Raw genomic sequence first — 27,218 nt, forward strand, 5'->3', positions numbered from 1 at the left:
GTGATTGAAGCACGTCGGATAAATCGTGTGGTGAATGGTCTATCTGTTCTTTTGTTTGTGATATGGAGTCTCTCAAGTACAGTTAGGGTATATTAACTACAGAGTCAGAGCATTTATCCCAAGACCAATGCAGTGTGATCATTATAAAGCTTTTGGTCATGTATCAAGTGTTTGCAGAAGGGAGAAGCCGAGTTGTCAAAGTTGTGGAAAAATATCATATTAGGTGTTATAAAAGTGGTAAATATGTGACATGTTGCAAACCATAAGGCCACGTCTTTCGAATGACCCACAAGGGTGAAAGAGAATGAGGTGGCCAAAGTCAGGGTTGTACAGATAATTTCATATGCAGCAGCTGTGAAAAGGGTTGAGGGTTTGAATGGTATACCAGAAGAGTCCGTGATGGTGGATAGGCCTGCACTGCAGGGTGCAGGGGTTTCCTTTCACCAGCAGGATCCTGACATTGTAAAGGTTAAGAAGGTGGACTTTGTAGCCTTTATAGCTGTGGTAATTAATGGCACTGCCGAGGTGGAGAGAAGGTCCAGGAAGGTAGAAAAAATAGTGGATGTGGCGGGGTGGGGCGGTTCCTGGTGCTGAAAGATTTCTCAGCAAAGAAGTTAAAGGGAATAGTGGCACAAGCCGTACCACCCTCTCAGGTCCTAGAGCCTGAGAAGGGAGATGTGAATAATTAAAAGAAGGAAGAAGTTGGAGTTTTGTTTGTTTTGGCAATGTATTATTTTGGGGGGGTGGATTAAGTTAGTTTCACTATTACCTATGGATATTTTTTTTTATTTTGGGGGAGGGAGGGGGGGGGGTTAGACCTATCCAGTTGGTGGCGGCAGCACACCTTTTTGGGTTGTAGTACGCCATTAAACCCATAGTAGAAGAAGCAAAAGAAGCCGCTTCCTACTGACGTGCACGACACCATCACATGATAGGTGTCTCGTGACGTCGTCTTGTAGTTTGTCAGCTGACAGGTAGGTGATGTTAATGGTATTTTGCTTTTAAAAGACAGTTAATTAATGTTTTATTTTGGTTGTGTCAGTGGTGGGAAGACAGTATTGTAATGTTTCTTTGAGATTCTAGGTTGTGTATTGTCGGTACATTATATTTACGTTGATGACTTAACTAAGCTAGCCTGCTCCAGAATCATAAAGCTAACCGTTATACTGTATATGGTTCTGACCTGCACCATAGTATTGACAATAGCCAGTTATCGTAGCTGTCGAGAAACGACTCAATCCAATTCAGTAACAACGCTTACTATATTTATCTCGGGATTTGTTGACCATTGCTGTCGATTTAGCCAAATTATAACGTTACAGCTTATGTTTTGTCAATGACAAGCCAACTGAACTCCACGATTGTGTTTAGTCGGCTAGTCGACGTGACTGCACCAGCAACATGAATCATATTGCATTGGCTAAATTAGCTAGCTAACGTTACTTCTGTCCTGAGTTGCCTGGCAAAGCTACTGGCAAGTGTTAGCTCATGCCGCGTTCAAGAGAACTTGGAAGTGCTATACTTGTTAACATTCCAATCAGTTGAAATGTAAACAGTTTCTCAGTCGTTAAAATGCTTATCATCCAATCAAAACCGTACATTTTCTTGGGCTGCGTTCAATTTAAGAGCACTCTTGTCTGAGTGAGCGAGGGCGCAGAATAACTGTTCTCTCATTTGTGTCTGGAAGGAGCTAGCCAGTTAGCTTGGATGTTTGACTGCCGTTGTAAGGTCAGAATGCTCGGATCAACCCTACTCCTCGGCCAGAGTGTCCAGTGTGCGCTCTGAACTCTCCGAGAGGTAAAAGGCTGAATTTACCAACGCCCAGAGCTCACTCTGAGTGGTCTCTGGCACTTCGGATTGAATTTACGAACACACCTTTGGATGTAGTAGAACGATGCATTGTAGTTGGCATAGAATAAGAACACTAGGATGGATGGTCATGAACCATTTTACGATGTGATGAATGGTCAGCTACGCTAATATATGTACACACACACACAAACTACTGTTCAACAGTTTGGGGTCACTTACAAATGTCCTTGTTTTTGAAAGAAAATCAACCTTTTTGTCCATTAAAATAACATCAAATTGATCAGAAATACAGTGTAGAGTTGCAAAGAAAAAGCCATATCTCAGACTGGCCAATAAAAGATTAAGATGGGAAAAATATCAGACACTGGACAGAGATGGCTTTTTCTTTGCAACTCTGCCTAGAAGGCCAGCATCCCGGAATCGGCTCTTCACTATTGATGTGGAGACGGTGTTTTGCGGATACTATTAAATGAAGCTGCCAGTTGTGGACTTGGGAGGCATCTGTTTCTTAAACTAGACACTTTAATGTACCAGTCCTCTTGCTCAATTGTGCACCGGGGCCTCCCACTCCTCTTTCTATTCTGATTAGTGCCAGTTTGCATGTCTGTGTGTTTCATCTCGAGAATCGGGATGTTAGATTTACTCAGTGGATTTTTATTAAAATGTAAGAAAATAATAATTCAGGCCCTCATTTCTGCGTACTTTTAACTCGGGTCTCGTACATGGACAGAGAAATGCGTAGTTGGTACGCAAACGCGTGCATGTTTGCAGGTCTTGTTAAACCAAACTTTTTGGCCTTTTTGTCCTCCAACCATTTTAATGGGATTTCCTCAGCATTCTAAAGGCCCAATTGTGACAATCACTTCCATTCGCTGTAAATGCAACAATGAAACTTTTGACGCAAATCAACTACTTTTGTTTTATTTAACCTTTAACTAGGCAAGTCATTTGAACAAATCTTATTTACAATGACGGCCTACCCTTGCCAAACCCTCCCCTAACCTGGACGACGCTGGGCCAATTGTGCGCCGCCCTATGGGACTCTCGATCACAGCCGGTTGTGATATAACCTGGGTCTGTAGTGACTCCTCTAGCACTGCGACACAATGCCTTAGACCGCTGCGCCACCCAGGATCCCACTAACTCTTTGTCTAAGTTGTTGGAAAAGTGGTCAGAGGGTATGACATGGTCGACTTCCCTGCTATTCAAGAATTATCTGGTACTGATCAAACTTTACAGATGTTTTAGTAACTGCATCATCAACATTTTCTAACTATGTAAACAAACTTAATTTTTGAACACTTTCCCAACAAGCTAGACAAAAGGTTAGTGTATGAGATCTTCTACTTCTTTGCTGAAAACAAATTAAGAATAGCTTCTTCTGTCAATAGAGCTGTTTTAGTAACCCATCATCTGCATTCATTATAGATTTAGTAAGTCATGTCAGAAGCTAGCAGATTCATAACTTACCAACAACCACTGGAAATTACAATAAAACTACATCTAGTTTTGAAGTTCACTTCCCTTGCTTTGTCTAACAACTCTCATGAATCTGTGTTTTAGCAATGTGTTTCTCACACTGGCTTTAGCCATGGAGGGAGCAGGCCTGCCAAGGCAACTGTTGCCAAGGCAACTGTTGCCAAGCAACATGTGACTCGATGGGAGACAACGCTTAGCGTGACAGAATTCCCATTTAAAAAAACAAATCTGTTTCGGACTGAACTTTGTCCTTCTCAGGATTGTCCCCCTTGCTCTAAATAACCACTGGCTAGTTTGCCTGTCTGTGAAGAGAAGGGCGGCTGTACGTTGATTCTGCTGCTCTGATTGGATAGAGCAAAGCAATCTTCATTCACTTGCTTCATATTTTACCCAATCACTTCTCATTGCACTTATTTCAGTTTTTCACATGCAACAACTGTAGTTTAGACACTGACCCCAACCACACAGCTACTGATCAGAAGCGCACAACTCGATCTAGATGTGTTTACATCTGACTAGGCATTTCTTTGCTATCAGTTGAAGCAGCAGACTCAAACTAACGTTGAAAAACAACTTAGCTTGTGAACAAAATTATATTACCTTAAAGTTGAAGTCGGAAGTTCACATACACTTAGGTTGGAGTCATTAACACTCGTTTTTTTCAACCACTCCACAAATTTCTTGTTAAGAAACTATAGTTTTGGCAAGGCTGTTGTGTCATGCACAAAGTAGATGTCCTAAGTATTTTTTCCAACAATTGTTTACAGACAGATTATTTCACTTATAAATCACTATCACAATTCCTGAGGGTCAGAAGTTTACATACACTTAGTTGACTGTGCCTTTAAACAGCTTGGAAAATTCCAGGAAATTATTCCATGGCTTTAGAAGCTTCTGATAGGCTAATTGTCATCATTGGATGGATGTATTTCAAGGCCTTCAGACTGGTCTTGTGGTGTTTACATTTTTCTCTGTCTCGGATGGTGACGACTCGTAATTTCCAGCGGTGTAAAAAACTCAATCAGCTTCCATTGTCAGCACATAAAACCTCTTCACCAGACCAAATATATATATATGTTTCTTGAAACATATCTTATCGCATATTTAATCCTGGGATTTCTACTTTACTCGTAATATTACTGATTTACTTTCATAGAAAAATAGCCTCAAACTTAGTCTGAAGAAATTGTTGTAATGTTGTGCGTTCGCTATTAGTAAAGATGTAAACAAATTTGTGCACAAAATGAGGTAATAAGCTTTTTATGTATATGGAACATTTTGGTTTTAAATTAGAACGTCATTGAAAAGTGTGCATTCAAATTGCCATCGATTTAAAATGAAATTGTGTTCGTTGTCCGTAGCTTATACCTGCCCATACCATAACCCCGCTGCACCATGGGGCGCTCTTGTCACAATGTTGACATCAGCAAACCGCTCGCCCACACAACCCTATACACGTGGTCTGCGGTTGTGAAGCCGGTTAGATGTAAAGCCAAATTCTCTAAAACAACGTTGAACGCGGCTTATGGTAGAGAAATGAACAATTCTCTGGCAACAGCTCTTGTGGATATTCCTAGAGTCAGCATGCCAATTGCACGCTCCCTCAACTTGAGACATCTGTGGCATTGTGTTGTGACAAAACTGCACATTTTAGAATGGCCTTTTATTGTCCCCAGCACAATGTGCACCTGTGTAATGATCATGCTGTTTAATCAGCTTCTTTATATGTCACACCTGTCAGGTGGATGGATTATCTTGGCAAAGGAGAAGTGCTCACTAACATGAATGTAAACAAATGTGTACACAGAATGTCTGGTATAATATTTTATTATTGTTTTATTTCAGCTGACGAAACATGGGACCAACATGCGTTTTTGTTCAGTACATTTGAGTAAATTTGATCTTCATCTCAGATTGGCTTAAAGGGTGCAGCAACACAACTCCCTCTATACAGAATGGAAATGGAAATAAAGACATTTTGTTCAATATGATCAATACTAACTTTGCATAATATTGTCGTCTTTAATGTATATTTATACCCCAAACCATATGTTTACCAAATATTTTACGAGTAGATGTAGATATTCTGTCTTTTTCACAATGAATCACTCTTCCTATTGAGCCCGGTATGCTCCAATTGAGCCCGGTCATAGCTGTTCTCCATCTTGTCTCAACAACAAATCGCAGCACATATTGATGGGTTTACTTCCTGCGTTAACTTAATGAATTTACTGATGGGGTTACTTTTAAGGAATTTCCTTCCTGCTTTGCTCCTATGGGTACACTTGCAATTACTGCCAGTCCACCCATTATGCCATCATTGACTTGAATGGGGACGCCTGTTCTATTCATTTTATTTCTATGGCTGCACATCCATTAAGGAGGAAAGGAGAAAATGTGCACAATGATGACGCACATTTTTAGACAGGGAAACTAAATGTTAACTGTTAATTTGTAGCCCTGGACATGTATGGCCCTGGACATGTCTGACTTGTAAACTCGTTGTAGAAAGATGAGGCCCGAGTTTCCAACTAGAAAAATATCAGATTCGATCAATGGGACGCTTTACGCAAAAACCTACGTACATTTTTTAAATCAGAGGTTCCGAGTTGTCTTGAAAGCATCAAGATAGCTGATGGAAAAAATGAGGATCTGTCTGCAGAGTTGGCCATGAATTCCTGACTGGCACCATAATTAATAGCCTACGCTTTAACAAACTGCTCTCACCAACAGTTGGGCTATTATGAGCAATGTAGCATGTTGTCAAATCAATGTTTAGGAGGACTTGTTGATTCGTGATGGTTTATTATTCATTGATAACCCTCCCTTTCTCCCTCCAGGGAATTATTTATTGTAGTCCAGAGTGGTATTGAACAGGTGTATCAGGATGGATATCCGCGGGGCGGTGGATGCTGCAGTACCCACTAACATCATCGCTGCCAAGGCTGCGGAGGTCAGAGCCAACCAGGTCAACTGGCAGTCATACCTGCAGTAAGTACACCTTCGTCATCATCCTCTTCATCCTCCTGTCACCATGTATCTTCCTCATCAGTTGTCTATAAGACTCTAGGCCTATGATTTCTTTGAATGTCTGAATTCTGGTCTTTAGGCCCTACATACTGAAGTCAAATGTCGCAGATGGGTTTTCTTTGGTTCTCTGTTCTGTGACTCAATGCCTTGTGAATGTTAGAAATCTACAGACAAAAGGAACTTACTCAGACCTTCTACTTCAGGCTGTCGAGGGCCTTAGTGGTCTCAGTAACATAATCACGGACTTGAGAAATGGAACCAGGTTGTATAGTGCTGACTGGTATGTGTGGTATTTCCAGTGTGAATGTCAGCTTTGGATAAAGCTTCCCGCTCAGCCCAGTCAAAACTGTTCGCTGCTCTGGCCCCCCAATGGTGGAACAAACTCCCTCACGACGCCAGGACAGCGGAGTCAATCACCACCTTCCGGAGACACCTGAAACCCCACCTCTTCAAGGAATACCTAGGATAGGATAAAGCAATCCTTCTCACCCCCCCCCCCCCTTAAATGATGCACTATTGTAAAGTGGCTGTTCCACTGATGTCAGAAGGGTAATTCACCAATTTGTAAGTCGCTCTGGATAAGAGCGTCTGCTAAATGACTTAAATGTAAATGTAAATGGATAAGAAGCTCTCTCTGTAATTAGGAACTTACTGTTAAATAGAGAAGTCAAAAGACCCTGACATCCCATAATAGATCAGACCAGAGCTTAACATTTAACTTTTTTTAGCCACTTGTCCTTCGGACAAGTATGACAGGCTTTTGTTTTACTTTTATTGAAAATTATGTTGTATGATAAAAGCACCCACTTCACAAAGTAACCATTGTTATCACTGGTCTTGACAATGGAAGACAGCTGATCTCTGATCCCATATATTATATTTCCTGCCGTCGTGTCCTTGAGCAAGGCACTTAACCCCCCACAAAGTAAAATACTGTGCTCATGGGCTACTGTATAAAACACATGTGGTCCGTCAGCCTTCCATCTGGAGAGATACTGGGTGTGCAGGCTTTTTATTTTTTTAAATATATTTATTTTTATTTTTTTGCAATGTGGTGTGTTTGAGCAGGGTTGGAGTGAAATCCTGCCCACCCAGTATCCCAGCCACCTTGCACCCCAAGTAACTCTCCTGGAGGATGGTTGGCCACCTTGCACCCCAAGTATCTCTCCTGGAGGATGGTTGGCCACCTTGCACCCCAAGTAACTCTCCTGAAGGATGGTTGGCCACCTTGTACCCCCAGTAACTCTCATGGAGGATGGTTGGCCACCTTGCACCCCCAGTAACTCTCCTGGATTGTGGTTGGCCACCTTGCACCCCCAGTATCTCTCCTGGAGGATGGTTGGCCACCTTGCACCCCCAGTAACTCTCATGGAGGATGGTTGGCCACCTTGCACCCCCAGTAACTCTCATGGAGGATGTTTGGCCACCTTGCACCCCCAGTAACTCTCCTGGATTATGGTTGGCCACCTTGCACCCCAAGTATCTCTCCTGGAGGATGGTTGGCCACCTTGCACCCCCAGTAACTCTCATGGAGGATGGTTGGCCACCTTGCACCCCCAGTAACTCTCATGGCGGATGGTTGGCCACCTTGCACCCCCAGTAACTCTCCTGGATTATGGTTGGCCACCTTGCACCCCCAGTAACTCTCCTGAAGGATGTTTGGCCACCTTGCACCCCCAGTAACTTTCATGGAGGATGGTTGGCCACCTTGTACCCCCAGTAACTCTCATGGAGGATGGTTGGCCACCTTGCACCCCCAGTAACTCTCCTGGATTATGGTTGGCCACCTTGCACCCCCAGTAACTCTCCTGAAGGATGTTTGGCCACCTTGCACCCCCAGTAACTCTCATGCAGGATGGTTGGCTACCTTGCACCCCAGGTATCTCTCCTGGACTCGACTGGAGGATGGTTGGCCACCTTGCACCCCCAGTAACTCTCCTGGAGGATGGTTGGCCACCTTGCACCCCCAGTAACTCTCCTGGAGGATGGTTGGCCACCTTGCACCCCCAGTAACTCTCCTGGAGGATGGTTGGCCACCCTGCCACATTACAATTATTACCAAATACTTTTTATGTCTTTCTAAAATAATTCCCTCATTCAATGAACCAGGGATCCAGATGGCTAAGGTGGGAGCAGTAACTAAGATGTTGATGTATTTTGTAAGGTTAAAATATTCAGTGTTCAGAGGAGACCTTGACAGCATAGGAGTTATTTGTCAGTTAGGCTTTTGTAAGAATATTTGTCAGAGTTACATGGCCAGTATTGAAAAGAGACTCCTAGCCAATGTTGAGCGCTTGTGAGACTGTTTTACAAGTGGAGTATGCAGCAATGGTTTCATCAACTGCTCCCCGGGTTATACGAGTGCTGGTGGAAAGGACATGACAATGACATTAATACATGCTAATGGTTAAATAATTAACCAGCCAAACTACACAGTAGGTTTTAATTGGCTACTATATAGTTAGTCTGTATATCATTATACAAATGTCTTTCTCCTCTGGCAACGGCCCACTGGCATTATACACAGGTGATGCACACACTGACTTTTCCAGGATTTTCATTGCTGACTAGAAATGAGCTGCAACTGGGCTCACTAGAAGATATCAAAAAATGTGCAAATGCGACTAGGCTCGCTTTGATCTTAAACACGTTTTGCGACTGCATGATTAAAAGACCGCTTATGCCTGTCAATGCAGGCCTATGATAGTGATACTCCGATGCAGAGACTGGGAGAACAGTGAGGAAAACATGGCATCCGGGTCGGTACTAGAATTTGTTAGATTTGCTACTTCTGTCAAATGTATCTTACGTGATTGAGAGGATCAGTGCAGGCCCTTTATAGAGCAAAGAGTCTGCTCCACCTTGTCATTCATTACTAGAGCTGTCTGGCGTTGTTGTTAGCCTCCCTCTCATGATGCACAAAAGCTAATACACTTGAATAATGCAACATGGCATGTAGAAATTGTTCATTACTGTTGGCAAAACAATGTCCAGTACAGGCTAGAACACTACAGCTTGGTAGGCTAACTTTCCTTGCTAGCTTATGACTGAATTCACTACCCTCATACTTTGTGATGCAAACATTTTCTGATTTCAAAGCTGATTGTCACCAAAACAGTTCATTAATAACTGTGGCTACTTCTCCACCAAAAGCGTACAGTATGAACTTCTTCTTATCCCTCGTCTCTTTTCAGCTACATTCCATTGCCACAGTCCGATGCCACGTTCTGCCTTGTGGATGACGTCCATTACTTTCTTTCTTTTTTCAATTCGTTGTGGCTCGGACTCTAAAAAGTGTCGAACGTGTTCCACTGGGATGCTGGCCCATGTTGATTCTGATGCTTCCCACAGTCGTATCAATTTGGCTGGATGTCCTTTGAGTGGTGGATCATTCTTGATACAAACAGCAGCTTTGCAGTTTTTGACACACACTGGTGTGCTTGACACCTGCTACCATAGCCTGCTCAAAGTCACTAAAATATTTTGTTTTGTCCATTCACTGGCACCCAGTACATCCATCTCTCAACTGTCTCAAAGCTTAAAAATCCTTATTTAACCCGTCTCCTCCCATTCATCTACATTGATTTTGAAGTGGATTTAACAAGTGACATCAATAATGGATCATATCTTTCACCTGTTCCGTCTGTCATGGAAAGAGTGTAATGTGTTGTACACTCTGTGTATGTCATCTTAGTGGAAATCACCCCTCCAGAGTCTAAACTGGGGGAGATGGGGGTTCTACTAAGCTATATGGAGTTGTTTGAAGATGCTAAATTATCCTTGGTATGATCAATTTGATTTTGAAGTGTTGACCCAAAAATATTAATAAAATATTGGATGAAACGTTGCTTTTGGCCTTACTACTATTAGCCCATAGAAACGCATGAGGCGCAGCAGCACCTCTTCAACCTCAGGAGGCTGAAGAAATTAAGCTTGTCACCAAAAGCACTCACAAACTTCTACAGATGCACAATCGAGAGCATCCTGTCGGGCTGTATCACCGCCTGGTACGGCAACTGCTCCGCCCACAACCGTAAGGCTCTCCAGAGGGTAGTGAGGTCTGCACAACGCATCACCGGGGGCAAACTACCTGCCCTCCAGGACACCTACACCACCCGATGTCACAGGAAGGCCATAAAGATCATCAAGGACAACAACCACCCGAGCCACTGCCTGTTCACCCCGCTATCATCCATAAGGCGAGGTCAGTACAGGTGCATCAAAGCAGGGACCGAGAGACAGAAGCTGCTTTTCAATCTCAAGGCCATCAGACTGTTAAACAGCCACCACTAACATTGAGTGGCTGCTCCCAACACACTGACTCAACTCCAGCCACTTTAATAATGGGAATTGATGGAAATTGATGTCAAATATATCACTAGCCACTTTAAACTATGCCACTTTGTTTACATACCCTACATTACTCATCTCATATGTATATACTGTACTCTATACCATCTACTGCATCTTGCCTATGCCGTTCTGTACCATCACTCATTCATATATCTTTATGTACATATTATTTATCCCTTTACACTTGTGTGTATAAGGTAGTAGTTTTGGAATTGTTAGATTACTCGTTGTTTATTACTGCATTGTCGGAACTAGAAGCACAAGCATTTCGCTACACTCACATTAACATCTGCTAACCATGTGTATGTGACAAATACATTTGATTTTTGTTTTGATTTGAGACCCATTTCCGACCAAGCTTTAACTTCCTGACTGAGGTCTTGAGATGTTGCTTCAATACATCCACATAATTTTCCATCCACATGATGCCATCTATTTTGTGAAGTACACCAGTCCCTCCTGCAGAAATGCACCTCCACAACATGATGCTGCCACCCCCATGCTTCACGGTTGGGATGGTGTTCTTCGGCTTGCAAGCGTCTTCCTTTTTCCTCCAAACATAATGGTCATTATGGCCAAAGAGTTCTAATTTTTGTTTCATCAGACCAGAGGACATTTCTCTAAAAAGTACGATCTTTGTCCACATGTGCAGTTTCAAACTGTAGTCTGACTTTCTTTTGTTGTTTTTGGAGCAGTGGCTTCTTCCTTGCTGAGTGGCCTTTCAGTTTGTCAATATATGACTCGTTTTACTGTGGATATTGGTACTTTTGTGCCTGTTTCCTCCAGCATCTTCACAAGGTCCTTTGCTGTTGTTCTGGGATTGAAGGAACACGTCTCCTTCCTGAGCAGTATGACGGCTGTGTGGTCCCATGGTGTTTATACTTGCGTACTATTGTTTGTACAGATGAATGTGGTACCTTCAGGCATTTTGGAAATTGCTCCGAAAGATGAACCAGACTTGTGGAGGTCGACAATTTTTTTTTCTATGAGGTCTTTGCTGATTGATTTTCCCATGATGTCAAGCAAGGAAGCACTGAGTTTGAAGGTCGGCCTTGAAATGCATCCACAGGTACACCTCCAATAGGCTAATTGACATCATGTGAGTCAATCAGAAGCTTCTAAAGCAATGACATCAATTTCTGGAATTTTCCAAGCTGTTTAAAGGCACCGTCAACTAAGTGTTTGTAAACTTCTGACCCACTGGAATTGTGATACAGTTTGTGATACAGTGAAATAATCTGTCTGTAAACAGTTGTTGGGAAAATTATTTGACATGCACAAATTAGATGTCCTAACTGACTTGACAAAATTATAGTTTGTTAATAAGAATTTTGTGGAGTGGTTGAATAAACGAGTTTTATTGACTTCACTCTGTGGTCCAACTCATCCCAAACCATCTCAATTTTTGATTTGTCCAGGTCATCTGAAGCCTCCAAGTGTATGTAAACTTCCTGTTGAAAAACTTCAGATGGGATGGTATGCTGCAGAACATGCTGGTTGTGGCATCAGTTTTCACTTCACTCTGTGGTGGGAACCCAACTCATCCCAAACCATCTCAATTGGGTTGGTGATTGTGGTTTCTTTGCAGTCAGGTCATTTGTTTGAGATGCTGCTTGAATAAATTTATGCAAAAATTATATTGGTCACATACACATACTAATATCTAACAAGTAATCCAACAAATTCACAGCAACTACCTTATACACACATGTAAAGGGATGAATAAGAATATGTACATATAAATATGGATGAGCGATGGCCGTGCGGCGTAGGCAAGATGCAGTTCATGGTATAGAGTACAGTATATACATATGAGTTGGGTAATGTAGGATATGTAAAAATGTATTAAAGTGGCATTGTTTAAAGTGACTCGTGATAAGTTTATTATATCCCATTTTTAATTATTAAAGCGGCTAGAGATTTGAGTCAGTATGTTGGCAGCAGCCTCTCAATGTTAGTGAGGGCTGTTTAACAGTCTGGCCTTGAGATAAAAGCTGTTTTTCAGTCTCTCGGTCCCAGCTTTGACCTCGCCTTCTGGATGATAGTGGGGTGAACAGGCAGTGGCTCGGGTGGTTGTTGTCCTTGATGATCTTTTTGGCCTTCCTGCGACATCAGGTGCTGTAGGTGTCCTAGTGGGCAGGTAGTTTGCCCCCGGTGATGCGTTGTGCAGAACTCACTACCCTCTGGAGAGCAGTTAACTCCAATGAACTTATCCTTTGCAGCAGAGGTAACTCTGAGTCTTCCTTTTCTGTGGTGGTCGTCATGAGATCCAGTTGCATTGCTCTTTGATAGTTTCACTTTCACGTTTCTTGACATTTTCCAGATTGACTGAACTTCATGTCTTTAAGTATTGATGGACTGTCGTTTCGCTTTGGTTATTTGAGCTGTTCTTGCCGTAATATGGACTTCGCCCTATTTGGTAAAAGACCATCTTCTGTATACCACCCCTTCCTTGTCACAACACAACTGATTAGCTCAAAGACATTAAGAAGGAAAGAAATTCCACAAGGCACACCTGTTAATTGAAATGCATTCCAGGTGACTACCTCAAGAAGCGGGTTAAGAGAATGCCAAGTGTGCAAAGCTGCCGTTAAGGTAAAGCGTGGCTACTTTGAAGAAATCAAATCTATTTTGATTTAACACTTTTGGTTACTGCATGATTCCATATGTGTTATTTCATTAGTTTTTGTCTTCTACATTGTAAAATAATAGTGAACATAGTAAAAATAATTAAAAAACATTGAATGAGTAGGTGTGTCAACTTTTGGGTGGTACTGTATGTAACCTTTTTTTGACACTAAACTACATCCATATATACTTCCATTAATCTTCTTTTTCAACTGGTTCCGGGCAAACTTCAAACGAGTCCCGTGACGCTTGTGGGGGTTGTAGAGCAAAACCACTGACATGTACGTGCAGATATTTTTGTTAGAGACTGGTTTTTGGGATGTCTCATGGTCTGACAAACACTGCTGGGTTTTCATGGGAATTTGTTTATTATGCTGGTTAGACTCAAGTGTTAGATTGTAAAGTGGCTGTTCCACTGGATGTCAGAAGGTGAATTCACCAATTTGTAAGTCGCTCTGGATAAGAGCGTCTGCTAAATGGCTTAAATGTAAATGTAAATGTAAGTGTTTTAATAGTCATCAATCATACTGTGTACCTTGTCTCCCTTGGGGTCAAATTATTTCAGGGGAGGAATATGAATGTAATCATTTCTATTACATTGTGTGTTCTCTGTCAGAGGTGATAGGATTTGATAGAAGCATGTTATATTTGAGAGGACTAATGTGAAGTAGTATTGTAATTATCATGCTGTGTTTGTCTCAGGGGCCAGATGATCTCTGCCGAGGACTGTGAGTTCATTAAGAAGTTTGAAGTGGCTCATTCTGAGGAGAAACAGACCATCCTCACAAATGAAGGACATCAGGTACAACAGGGAATTTTCAGAAATTGTAATCCTTGGGGGTGGGGGGGGGGGTTCAAACGGTGATATTTCAATTCTTTTATATTCATTTTTGTGATGAAAAAGCGCTTTCAATGTAAACTGAAATGACTAAAACCGTATGCATGCATCTTAGCTGTTAGTGCACGATAAAGGTAAAAGAAGTAGTGCCTGGCCTCTGTCACATGACCCAGACATGTAGAATGTGTCTGGGTAAGCATCATATAAAAAAATATTTGTGCAATATATTTATCTGGACACTTTCTATTTTTGATATTGCTACTATGCAAATATGCAAGTAACCGTTTCACTGTACCATTTACAACTTCTGTATCCTGTGCATGTGACAAATAAACATTGATTTGATATAGTATGTGTTTACCAGAGAGAGTCATGTGAACAGCAGGACCTGCACCAAAGTCAGGTTAGGATATAGGCAAGCTACTACTTTCACCGCTTTAAGTATTGACATCTTTGGTTGATTACTACACTACTCACTCTGTATAGCACATGGCTTCACATGTGAATCCTTAAAGAGATAGATGGGGCTATGGCTTAAGAGGGTGTGAATGATGCTGAATAGGTGTAGACAAAGAAGAGCTCTCCAGTAGGTGTACAAAATTATTCAAGGGCCATTTTCTCAAAAGTGGGGTTACCTACTTTATCAACTTTCAAAGCAGAATTACATTCCCATTATGGTAGAGAAATTATTACATTATCTGGCAACAGCTCTGGTAGACATTCCTGCAGTCAGCATGCCAATTACAAATGTCCTTGTTTTTGAAAGAAACGCAATAAAAAAAAATTGGTCCATTTTAAAACAACATCAAATTGATCAGAAATGCAGTGTAGACATTGGTAATGTTGTAAATTACTTTTGTAGCTGGAAACGTGACTTTTATTTATGGGAATATCTACATGGGTGTACAGAGGCCCATTATCAGCAACCATCACCTTTTGAGCAATCTAGGCAACCATAGACCAACATAAACACCTAGATGAAAAAAACAACATAAATCTACAAAAACCCCTTGACAGTACGATCACCCTAGAATGAGACAAACACACATCACCCATGTCACACCCAGACCTAACCAAAATAATAAAGGACACAGAGAATACTAAGACCAGCTAGATCTACTGTCTCTATTATATTATGACAGACCAGCTAGATCTAGGGTTAGGAAGCCAGTGTAGAGGGGCTAGCACTGGAGTAATATGATCACATTTTTGGGGTTCTAGTCAAGATTCTAGCATCTGTTTAGCACTAACTGAAGTGTATTTAGTGCTTTATCCGGGTAGCCGGAAAGTAGAGCATTGTAGTAGTTTAATCTAGAAGTGACAAAAACATGGATTAATTTTTATGCATTATTTTAGGAAAGAACGATCCTCCTATTCTTATTTTACTGCTGCTCTTTAATAATTTATTATTTTTCTCTCACTTTTTTTCGGGGGGGGTTGTAAGTATGCATTTCACTGTAAGGTCTACCTACACCTGTTGCATGTGACAAATAAAATTGGATATGATGATAATCTCATGTAGACTAGCCTACCAGCACATCCTACCCCCACTATCTGCCTGCTGTTGGCCTACGTGCCAACATCAGAGTAGACACATTTTCTATTTAACAGTTTTTGTAGATAGAAATTAAGTTTTGACATTTTTGGAGTCCCTTTTATTATAAATAAGAATATAATAGGTTTCTAAACTCTTCTATGTTAATGTGGATGCTACCATTTATTCCGGATAATCCTGAATGAATCGTGAATAATGATGAGTGAGTTAGACGCACAAATATCATACCCCACCACCCCAAAAATGCTAACCTCCTCTGTTGTTGTAATGGTTAGCATGGGTGTATCAAAAGTGCTGGAGTACAGAGCCAAAACAACGAAACGTGTCTCACTATCCCTGTTGGAGCTCACTGTATCCTCCAAGATGATTTTCAGATTAGTTTGTTTTCAGGATGTCATAGTAACGGGTATATTTTCTTCCTTCTCCAGTGTGCCAGGACGTTCCTGAACCTGATGGCTCACATCTCTAAGGAGCAGACTGTCCAGTACATCCTCACCCTAATAGATGATACCCTGCAGGTAACACCTGCTTACAGATACACAAGCACACACTTATATTCGCTTACTTGGACAAATGAGATGCAAATATACAGTACCAGTCAAAGGTTTGGACACACCTACCCATTCAAGGGTTTTTCTTTATTTTTATTATTTACACACATGAAATCATTAAGTATTCAAAAATGTGTGAAACAAGTTCTTCAAAGTAGCCACCCTTTGCCTTGATTGCAGCTTTGCACACTCTTGGCATTCTCTTGACCAGCTTCATGAGGAATGCTTTTCCAATAGTCTTGAAGGAGTTCCCACATATGCTGAGCACTTGTTGGCTGCTTTTCCTTCACTCTGCGGTCCAACTCATCTCAAACCATCTCAATTGGGTTGAGGTTGTGGGATTGTGGAGACCTGGTCATCAGATGCAGCACTCATCAAATAGTCCTTACACAGTCTGGAGGTGTATTTTGGGTCATTGTCCTGTTGAAAACAAATTATGGTCCCAATAAGCTCAAACCAGATGGGATGGCGTATTTCAGAATGATGTGGTAGTCATGCTGGTTAAGTATGCTTTGAATTCTAAATAAATCACAGACCGTGCTGGTTAACCTCTCTGGCGCAGGCGTGCCGCTAGCGACCCACCTCAACAACTGCAGAGCGCCAAATTCAAATCACAGAAATACTCATAATAAACATTCATGAAAAAAACAAGTGTTATACATCGGTTTAAAGATTAACTTCTTGTTAATCCAGCCGCTTTGTCAGATTTCAAAAAGGCTTTACGGCGAAAGCAGACCATGCGATTATCTGAGGACTGCGCCCTGCACACACAAGCATACAAACATTTTCCAACCAAGCAGATGAGTCACAAAAGTCAGAAATAGCAATAAAATTAATCACTTACTTTTCTTCATCTGGTTGCAATCAGAAGGGTCCCAGTTACACAAATGGTTTTGTTCGATAAAGTCCCTCTTTATATCCCAAAAACTCAGTGTTGTTGGCGCGTTTTGTTCCGTAATCCACAGGCTTAAAGGCGGTCAAAACATGCAGACAAATACGTCCTAATAGTACCGGTAAAGTTTGTCAACATGTCAAACGATGTTTAGAACTAATCCTCAGGGTGTCAATTATCTAAATAATCGATAATATTTCAACCGGACAATAGCGTATTCAATAGAAAGGAAAAAGAACGAAGGTCGCGCACACAGTCTCCCGCACAAACCAGTACTGCATGCTTCCCCAGTCCCCTATCAAAAAGGTATTTTTCTTTGTCGTTTTTCAGAAAACAAGCCTGAAACCATGTCTAAAGACTGTTGACATCTAGTGGAAGCCATAGGAACTGCAATCTGGGCCCTAACCAATTACATAGTCAATAGGCATTCAATGGAAAACCACTCACATCAAAAAAATCCCACTTCCTGGATGGATTTTCCTCAGGTTTTCACCTACCATAGCAGTTCTGTTATACTCAGACATTATTCTGTCATTAAAAAGTTGTGCCTTGAATTCTAAATAAATCACTGACAGTATCACCAGCAAACACCCCCACACCATCACACCTCATCCTCCTCTAAGCTTCACAGTGGGAACCACACATGTGGAGATCATCCGTTCACCTACTCTGCGTCTCACAAAGACACGGCGGTTGGAACCAAAAATCTCAAATTTGGACTCATCAGACCAAGGGACAGATTTAATGTCCATTGTCCGCTCTAATGTCCATTGTTCGTTTTTCTTGGCCGAAATAAGTCTTCTTATTGGTGTCCTTTAGTGGTGGTTTCTTTGCAAGAATTCGACTATGAAGGCCTGATTTACGCAGTCTCCTCTGAACAGTTGATGTTGATGTGTCTGTTACTTGAACTGAAGCATATTTGAGGCAGTTGACTCTAATGAACTTATCCTCTGCGTCTTCCTTTCCTGTGTCGGTCCTCATGAGAGCCAGTTTCATCATAGTTTTTGCAACTGCACTTGAAGAAACGTTAAAAGTTCTTTAAATTTTCCGCATTGAATGACCTTCATCTCTTAAAATTTGCTTATTTGAGCAATTTTTGCTGTAATGTGGACTTAGTCTTTTATCAAATAGGGATATCTTCTGTATACCACCCCTACCTTGTCACAACACAACTGATTGGCTGAAACGCATTAAGAAGGAAAAATGACATATTTACTTTTAACAAGGCACACCTGTTAATGTAAATGCATTCCAGGTGACTACTTCATGAAGCTGGTTGAGAGAATGCCAAGCATGTGCAAAACTGTCATGAAAGCAATGGGTGGCTACTTTGAAGAATCTCAAATATGTTTTGAATTGTTTAACACTTTTTTTTGGTTACTACTTGATTCCATTTGTGTTATTTCATAGTTTTGATGTCTTCACTATTATTCTATAGTGTAGAAAATACTAAGAATAAAGTAAAACCCTTGAATGAATACGTGTGTCCAAACTTTTTCTCATACTCTACATTAGCATATAACCTTCTATAAGTTCACTTATTGACTTTTACTGTTCTTCTTCCCCGAGTCTCTCTGGACAGTTATTACGGTTAAGTTCACTTATTGACTTTTGTCTGGGAATTTCAATGTAGGTGTCTCCGGAACTTTCATTATGCACACCTATCCCCTATTCCCACTGATTAGTACTTGGAAAAGTGTGCCCTTTGGTGTCCATTGGGTTGTCTGTTATTGTTCCCATGTTCGTTGGTGGTGTGAGTACCACCAACGGACATGTTGTGCTGCATGCTATATATGTTGTGTATTACGGGTCAACAAGGTTTCCCCTCACTCTTTTGTTTGGGTACAGCCCAGTGTTTTTGTATACGTGTTTGTTTGGGGCAGCAGGTAGCCTAGTGGTCAGAGCTTTGGGCCAGTAACCGAAAGGTTGCTAGATCGAATCCCCAAGCTGACAAGGCAAAAATCTGTAATTCTTCCTCTGAACAAGGCAGAATTACACTGTTCCTAGGCCGTCATTGTAAATTAATAATTTTTTCTTAACTGACTTCCCTCGTTAAATAAAGGTAAAATAAATAAACTATCGTGTATTCTCTCTTCTGTGTCTCAAATCTTTTATACCAGCGTGACATTAGAACCACTAGATGTTAAAACCGGGTTCTAGTGTTGCTGTATGAGAACCACTAGAAGTTAAAACTGGTTCTTTCAGAACTTCTAGAAACTTCAAACTCAACTCTGGACTTTGAAACCAGTTCCAATGTATTTTTTCGTTGTTCCCCTCTAATCAGGGACTGATTTAGAAGTGGGACACCAGGTGTGCAATTCATTGTCAGGTAGAACAGAAAACCATCAGGCTTTAGACCTCGCAGGTTAAGAGTTGAATATCCCTGCAGTAGAAGAGAGAACCGATTTTATTGTGTTCCTTTAGAACCACTAGATGTTAAAACAGGGTTCTGTTGTGTTTCTGTAGGAGAACCACCAGAGGGTGAACATCTTCTTTGACTACGCCAAGAAGACAAAGAACACTGCCTGGTCCTACTTTCTTCCCATGCTCAACCGCCAGGACCTATTTACCGTCCACATGGTTAGTATCACTACACCACCCACTAGCCTTCAACTGTCACCGAAGGAGAAATGGAAGGAGAGGGAGGGAGGTGGGATATGGGAGGAGATGGTGAAAGGAAGTGTCCTGAGGGAGAGATTAAGAGAACTTGAAGAGGAGGAAAAGATGGACTATTCAAAGGCATATTTCTTAGGATGTTTTCAGAATGATCAGAAGGTTATTTGCATGAAGATTACATTTCCATTTTTGTGTGGTCTTTCTTATAAATTATACTGAACAAAAATATAAACTCAACATGTAAAGTGTTGATCCCATGTTTCATGAGCTGAAATAAAGATCCTAGAAATGTTCCATATGTACAAAAAGCTTTTCTCTCAAATTTTATGCACAAATTTGTTTACGTCCCTGTTCGTGAGCATTTCTCCTTTTGCCAAGATAATCCATCCACTTGACAGGGGTGGCATATCAAGAAGCTGATTAAACAGCATGATCATCATGGGCTCCCGAGTGGCACAGCGGTCTAAGGCACTGCATCTCAGTGCAAGAGGCGTCACTACAGTCCCTGGTTCCATTCCAGGCTGTTTCACATTTGACCGTGATTGAGAGTCCCATAGGGCAGCACGCAATTGGCCCAGCGTTGGCTGGGGTAGATCGTCATTGTAAATAACAATTTGTTCTAAACCGACTTGCCAAGTCAAATAAAATAACAACATAAAGGGAAATTACACAGGTGCACCTTGTGCTGGGGACAATAAAAAGCCACTCTAAATTGTGCGGTTTGTCCCACAACACAACGCCACAGTTTTGAAGTTTTGAGGGAGCGTGCAGTTGGCATGCTGACTGCAGGAATGTCTACCAGATAATGCTGTTGCCAGATAATGTAATAATTTCTCTACCATAATGGGAATGTAATTCTGCTTTGAAAGTTGATAACGTAGGTAACCCCACTTTTGAGAAAATGGCCCTTGAATAATTTTGTACACCTACTGGAGAGCTCTTCTTTGTCTACACCTATTCAGCATCATTCACACCCTCTTAAGCCATAGCCCCATCTATCTCTTTAAGGATTCACATGTGAAGCCATGTGCTATACAGAGTGAGTAGTGTAGTAATCAACCAAAGATGTCAATACTTAAAGCGGTGAAAGTAGTAGCTTGCCTATATCCTAACCTGACTTTGGTGCAGGTCCTGCTGTTCACATGACTCTCTCTGGTAAACACATACTATATCAAATCAATGTTTATTTGTCACATGCACAGGATACAGAAGTTGTAAATGGTACAGTGAAACGGTTACTTGCATATTTGCATAGTAGCAATATCAAAAATATTATATTTTATTATTTTTAGATTATGCTTATCCAAACACATTCTACATTTCTGGGTCATGTGATAGAGAGGCTATAACCCCCCCCCACCCCCCAGCCACATCTAACTAAGTGGATGGGTCACTATTGTCTAGACATGTACATAAAATACAAGATGGCCGTAGTAACCTCCAGACACACCTGGCTAACTTGAGCAGTCATGTAATCATGTGGCGAAGTGGATTCTTTTTTTGTTTAGATATGTAGCTAGCTAAACAGGGAACCGTTATCCCAACCCATGCACAAGCAAAGCAAACGGATTCTCACAGCCAGTCACCATGCATGAAATGCTGGAGTATGAATCTGCAGGGAGCTAAAGCTAACCAACTCGGTTCAACGTTAGCTAGCTTGCTAACTTTAGACTTTAACTGTATTATTGACTGTATGTTTGTTTTACTCCATGTGTAACTCTGTGTCGAACTGCTTTGCTTTATCTTGGCCAGGTCGCAATTGTAAATGAGAACTTGTTCTCAACTTGCCTACCTGGTTAAATAAAGGTGAAATAAATAAATAAAACTAGCAATGCAAATGGATTTCTGAGATACCAATAATACTACTACACAGATCATACACGCATCACGTTCGCTAGCTAGCGAACAGTATGCTTGAATTTACAATGAAAACGACTTTGACAAAATGAGAAACAAATCATATCTGTTAATGTTATAAGACTTTTACTCATATACATGGATGAACTCTTCACGCCAGACTGGAACCCCTTTAACTTAAGACTCCTGGGTCTTTTCCGTTTTGTTTGGCTCGTTGTGTCAAGTCGCTCCGGGTTCACACTGACTGTGTGCAGAAAGTCCGTCACAACTTTTCCCCACTGATCTCCGGTGTGCAGAAAGTATAGGGTCTGCTAAATTCAGTGCATCAATGTTGAGAACGGTAGCAAAATGTTTGCAGATCTCCATGGCTAATGTTATATATGTCAAAAAAGCTGCAGTAGCAAGGAGTTTGTACACATACTGAGCAGCTCATGTTGAAGACCAAAGCGTACTACATGGCAGACTGATCCGAAACTCATCTCAGCATGTCCAGCCCATCCATTATCTCAGCCAATCATGGCTAGTGAGAAGGTTCCTCTCTTTTTCCTATGCTAAGCCAACTAGGCTCGTAATTAAAATGTTTTATTCGTATTTACAGATGGCATACAATTCTGATATTAAGGCACATGTTCCAGAAGGCATTTCTGCCTAAAACTCAGCAAAAAATGAAACGTCCCTTTTTCAGGACCCTGTCTTTCAAAGACAATTCGTGAAATCCAAATAATTTCACAAATCTTCATTGTAAAGGGTTTAAACACAGTTTCCCATGCTTGTTCAATGAACCATAAACAATTAATGAACATGCACCTGTGGAACGGTCGTTAAGACACTAACAGCTTACAGACGGTAGGCAATTAAGGTCACAGTTATGAAAACTTAGAACATTATAGAGACCTTTCTACTGACTGGAAAAACACCAAAAGGAAGATGCCCAGGGTCCCTGCTCATCTGCGTGAACGTTCCTTTAGGCATGCTGCAAGAAGGCATGAGGACTGCAGATGTGGCCAGGGCAATGAATTGCAATGTGCATACTGTGAGATGCCTAAGACAGCGCTACAGGGAGACAGGACGGTCATCCTGGTCATCCTCACAGTGGCAGACCACGTGTAACAACACCTGCACAGGATCGGTACATCCGAACATCACACCTGCTGGACAGGTACAACAACTGCCTGAGTTACACCAGGAATGCACAATCCATCCATCAGTGATCAGACTGTCCGCAATAGGCTGAGAGAGGCTGGACCGAGGGCTTGTAGGCCTGTTGTAGGGCAGATCCTCTCCAGACACCCCCGGCAACAATGTCGCCTATGGGCACAAACCCACCATCGCTAGACCAGACAGGACTGGCAAAAAGTGCTCTTCACTGACGAGTTGCGGTTTTGTCTCACCCGGGGTGTTCTCGTCGAAGGAATGAGCGTTACACCGATGCCTGTACTCTGGAGCTGGATCGACGTGGAAGGTCCGTCAGGGTCTGGGGCGTTGTGTCACAGCATCATCGGACTGAGCTTGTTGTCATTGCAGGCAATCTCAACGCTGTGCGTTACAGGGAAGACATCCTCCTCCCTCATGTGGTCAGGATGAGCCTGCAGGAAGGGTACATGACCCTCCAGCATGACAATGCCACCAGCCACACTGCTCATTCTGTGTGTGTGTGTGATTTCTTGCAGGACAGGAATGTCAGTATTCTACCTGTTGGATCGGAGGTTGAGGGCTAGGGCCATTCTCCCCAGAAATGTCCGGGAACTTGCAGGTGCCTTGGTGGAAGAGTGGGGTAACATCTCACAGCAAGAACTGGCAAATCTGGTGTAATCCATGAGGAGGAGATGCACTGCAGTACTTAATGCAGCTGGTGGCCACACCAGATACTGATTGTTACCTCTGATGTTGACCACCCCCCTTTGTTCAGGGACACATTATTCCATTTCTGTTAGTCACATGTCTGTGGAACTTGTTCAGGTTATGTCTGTTTTTTAATCTTATGTTCATACAAATATTTCTACATGTTACGTTTGCTGTAAATAAACACAGTTGACAGTGAGAGGACGTTTCTTTTGTGCTGAGTTTATATTTTTATTTGCAGTAATCAATTCAGGAGTATTTTGTTGCTTTTGGTGAATGTGTTCTAATGATCTAAAGTCACGCTGTTGCTATTGCCTGTAATAAAATTAATAAACTAGTCCTTTCAAAGTGAATGATTTGAGGCCTGTGTGGCAAATGGCTTATTTGCATATAGGCCTACTGTAGCTCTGATTGGCTATGGCGTACCGGTCTGCGTAGACTCTGGTCCTGGACAAGACAGATGGTTTTATTTACTGAACTGTCTATTAGTTGTCCAAACACACAGCTGCTTTCCCACTCTATATCGCTATAGAATTTTCACAAATGCATTACTCTACGTCATTCCCAAACATTCTATGAATTTATGAAAACGTGAAAATGATCATATCTAAGTGCTCGTTTTGTCAGAAAATGTAAAAAAAAAAGTTCAAATTTTCTTCCTGGGGGTATATGAAATGTTTATAATATTTCATGTTGCTAAAACTGTCAGCTCCACTTTAATATTGAGCAGGCTCAGGCTTGGCTTTAGGGTCTGACTTGCAGTCTCTCCTCTCTCCCAGGCGGCCAGGATCATCGCTAAGCTAGCAGCCTGGGGTCGTGACCTGATGGAGGGAAGTGACCTCAACTACTACTTTAACTGGATAAAGACCCAGCTCAGCTCCCAGGTATATAACCCTTCAACCCTCTGAACTAAAACCACATGTATATCAGCCCCAGCTCAGCTCCCAGGTATCTAACCCTCTGAACTAAAACCACATGTATATCAGCCCCAGCTCAGCTCCCAGGTATCTAACCCTCTGAACTAAAACCACATGTATATCAGCCCCAGCTCAGCTCCCAGGTATCTAACCCTCTGAACTAAAACCACATGTATATCAGCCCCAGCTCAGCTCCCAGGTATCTAACCCTCTGAACTAAAACCACATGTATATCAGCCCCATCTCAGCTCCCAGGTATTTAACCCCTCAACCCTTTGATGAACTTAAAACACACATGTATATCAGCCCCATCTCAGCTACAGGTATATAATCCTTCAATCCTCTGAACTAAAAACTATATCAGCCGGAGGTCATGTCCCATTTATCTAACCCTCTAGGAACTAAAACCACATGTATATCAGACCCCATCTCAGCTCCCAGGTATCTAACCCATCTGAACTAAAACCAAAATACAGCCCCATCTCAGCTAAAGGTATTTGTCCCCTCATAGTCTATGAATCCACACACACATATCGAACCTACAGATACAGGTTTGATACCCATAGGTTTTCATTTAGAATCCTCCAATCCTCTATATGTAATTTAGCGGAGAGTTTTGTCCATATTTTTCGACTATACTGTAGGCTGGGGCCACTAGTGTTTCAGACAGGGCGCCACTGAGGAGAATCGAACACAGCGCCACGACGTATCAAAATACAAGCGCCATGCTGGGTACCGACTGAGTCCTGCTCATAGTCTATAATGGGCTATTATAATACTGTATATGGTGTCCAGGTCAGGGTAACCAAAAAAATGTATTTATTAAAGACTATCAGAATGTTGGTACTTATTTATTTTGATCCAAAGCCATGAATGAGTGAGTCACTCAGCTTTATGTAGGTGCCGGCTATCTGACTGTGCCATCAACTTGATAATATATAACTTGCTCCAGACAACATCTTATTTACATTCTTTATTGTAACCACAATGTCACAAATAATTTCTATCTACCTTTCCAATTGTTTTTATAGTTTGTGATTAATTTGATTAATATTATGTTTCTATTCCAAGAAAAACGAAAAACCCTCTGGAAAATATGGTGCTGTACAACATGATGGTCAGGAGTACAGTACTGGGCTATTTAGCTAAAGAATCCCTTGTCATGCGGGAGCCTCGGGTTCAATTCCCCGACAGGTAGGAAGGAGTAGGCTGTCCTTCTAAATAAGAATTTGTTCTTAACTGACTTGCCTAGATAAATAAAGGTTACACTAAGGGCATAACAATTCTACATCCTAATTGTATAATTGTTGTCTCACCAATACCCAATAGGAGGTTCAGTCAAAATAAAAAATCTCATTGATTTATCATGACCAGTCCCCATGCTTATCTCAGAGCAGCGCAAAACATTGCTAAAATAGTTATGACGTGACTCTCCGCCAATAATTAGGTATAGAGGATTGGAGGATATTTCTGTAGTTGTGACATTTATTCCCATAGTAATTCGTTATTGATCCATAACTAAATAAACATCTGCATTTTGAAAGAGTATTTTTATCATTTATTTTATCAACGAAAGCATAAAGATGCCATTATTAGTTACATTGTTTTAGTTTGAGCATGTGGGCTGGCACTAAGAACAGAACAGCGGGAATATTTCCCTAGTCAGTGCCATTATGAGAGCAATGACCCTTAAAGTGTTGCTAGGTGCTACCAAGTGGGGCGGGGTGGGACTCAACCCACCCTCCCCCTTCCTCCTCCTTCCTTCCTCATGGGCTAGGTCGGTCTTCTGTGCCTGCCCTCAGGCCTTGAACCCTGCACGCTTTCAGAGGTTACAGCTGGAGAACTGCAAGGCAATCCCATTGTGTGTCACTCAGGAGCCATGACCAATATGACCAATATATATTGTCCTGCTAATAACAGGGTTAATAATATATCTGTGAGAATATCCAACAGGCTTTTATATCATTCTAAATTAATAATTGCTTTCTTTACAATATAACTAAATTTTGCAGATTTTATTTTACATAATGTAAAATGAGCGTGAAAAAGTTTAGGCCGGCACAGGTATTGAACCAGCATCTGTAGCAACACAGCTTGCACTGCTATGCAGTCTCTTAGACCGCTGCGCCACTCAGGTACTGTACAACGTGACCGGTCGGGAGTGGACTACAGTACTACAGTAAATCAAAATAATGATAACGAAATAAAATAATAAAAACCTTAGTGTAACAACAGTTTTAGTAAGTAATACTGAATTTGTGCACAATTATCAGTTTCTATTTAGGTTTGGGTCACACATTCATTGTCAGAGACACATTAGGACCCAAAAGCATAATCAGTTGTCTAACTCCCTCTTGCAATGATCTGGAGCAATGAAGTGGTGATGCAGGATACCGTACTAAACCACCAATGACCTCTAAGTACCGCAGCATGATCTCAAAACCTTTAGTGGAGCAACCACTGTAGCTAGATGTTTTCAGTCTGTATTCACTGGTTATCTAGATAGAGAGGACAAATAGTGACAGAAAAATCTGTTTGAGTAAACATTACAGCTCGGGAACAAGGACTCCAACCTTCTTTGTAACCTTCTCTAGCCTTCATTGCGACACACTGTCCAGGGCCCGGTTTCCTAAAAGCAGTTAATTGTTAGGACCTTCATAGGAGCATCGTTAAATCTCCGAGCTGTTTCCCCACAACCATCTTTATTAATGTTGCAGTTGGTGATATGTCTTTTACCACACCCTTTTATCCAAAGTGGCTTAGTCATGGTTGCATACACGTTTTATGAGTGGCTGGTCCAGGGAATCGAACCCACTATCCTGGTGTTGCAAGCGCCATGCTCTACCAA

General features: G+C 41.6%; 1 protein-coding gene across 8 annotated transcripts in view; it reads left to right on the top strand.

Annotated features, from left to right (window-relative positions):
* Positions 1-907: 907 nt before the first annotated feature.
* Positions 908-27,218, top strand: part of LOC135508444 (V-type proton ATPase subunit H-like) — an 86,962-nt gene continuing 60,651 nt past the window's right edge. For 6 of the 8 annotated variants that reach the window (XM_064928643.1, XM_064928658.1, XM_064928636.1 and 3 more), the window contains exons 1-6: positions 908-974; positions 6,132-6,282; positions 14,005-14,104; positions 16,124-16,213; positions 19,605-19,718; positions 24,233-24,337. In XM_064928643.1, coding sequence (XP_064784715.1) covers positions 6,179-6,282; positions 14,005-14,104; positions 16,124-16,213; positions 19,605-19,718; positions 24,233-24,337 — 513 coding nt within the window. In that variant the 5' untranslated portion in view covers positions 908-974; positions 6,132-6,178. Of the gene's footprint in view, positions 991-6,131; positions 6,283-13,476; positions 13,584-14,004; positions 14,105-16,123; positions 16,214-19,604; positions 19,719-24,232; positions 24,338-27,218 lie in introns of those variants that run through there. The other 2 variants (XM_064928652.1, XM_064928686.1) reach the window with 2 other exon arrangements.

Source organism: Oncorhynchus masou, chromosome 3 (genome assembly GCF_036934945.1).
Source record: "Oncorhynchus masou masou isolate Uvic2021 chromosome 3, UVic_Omas_1.1, whole genome shotgun sequence".
Lineage (NCBI taxonomy): Eukaryota > Metazoa > Chordata > Actinopteri > Salmoniformes > Salmonidae > Oncorhynchus > Oncorhynchus masou.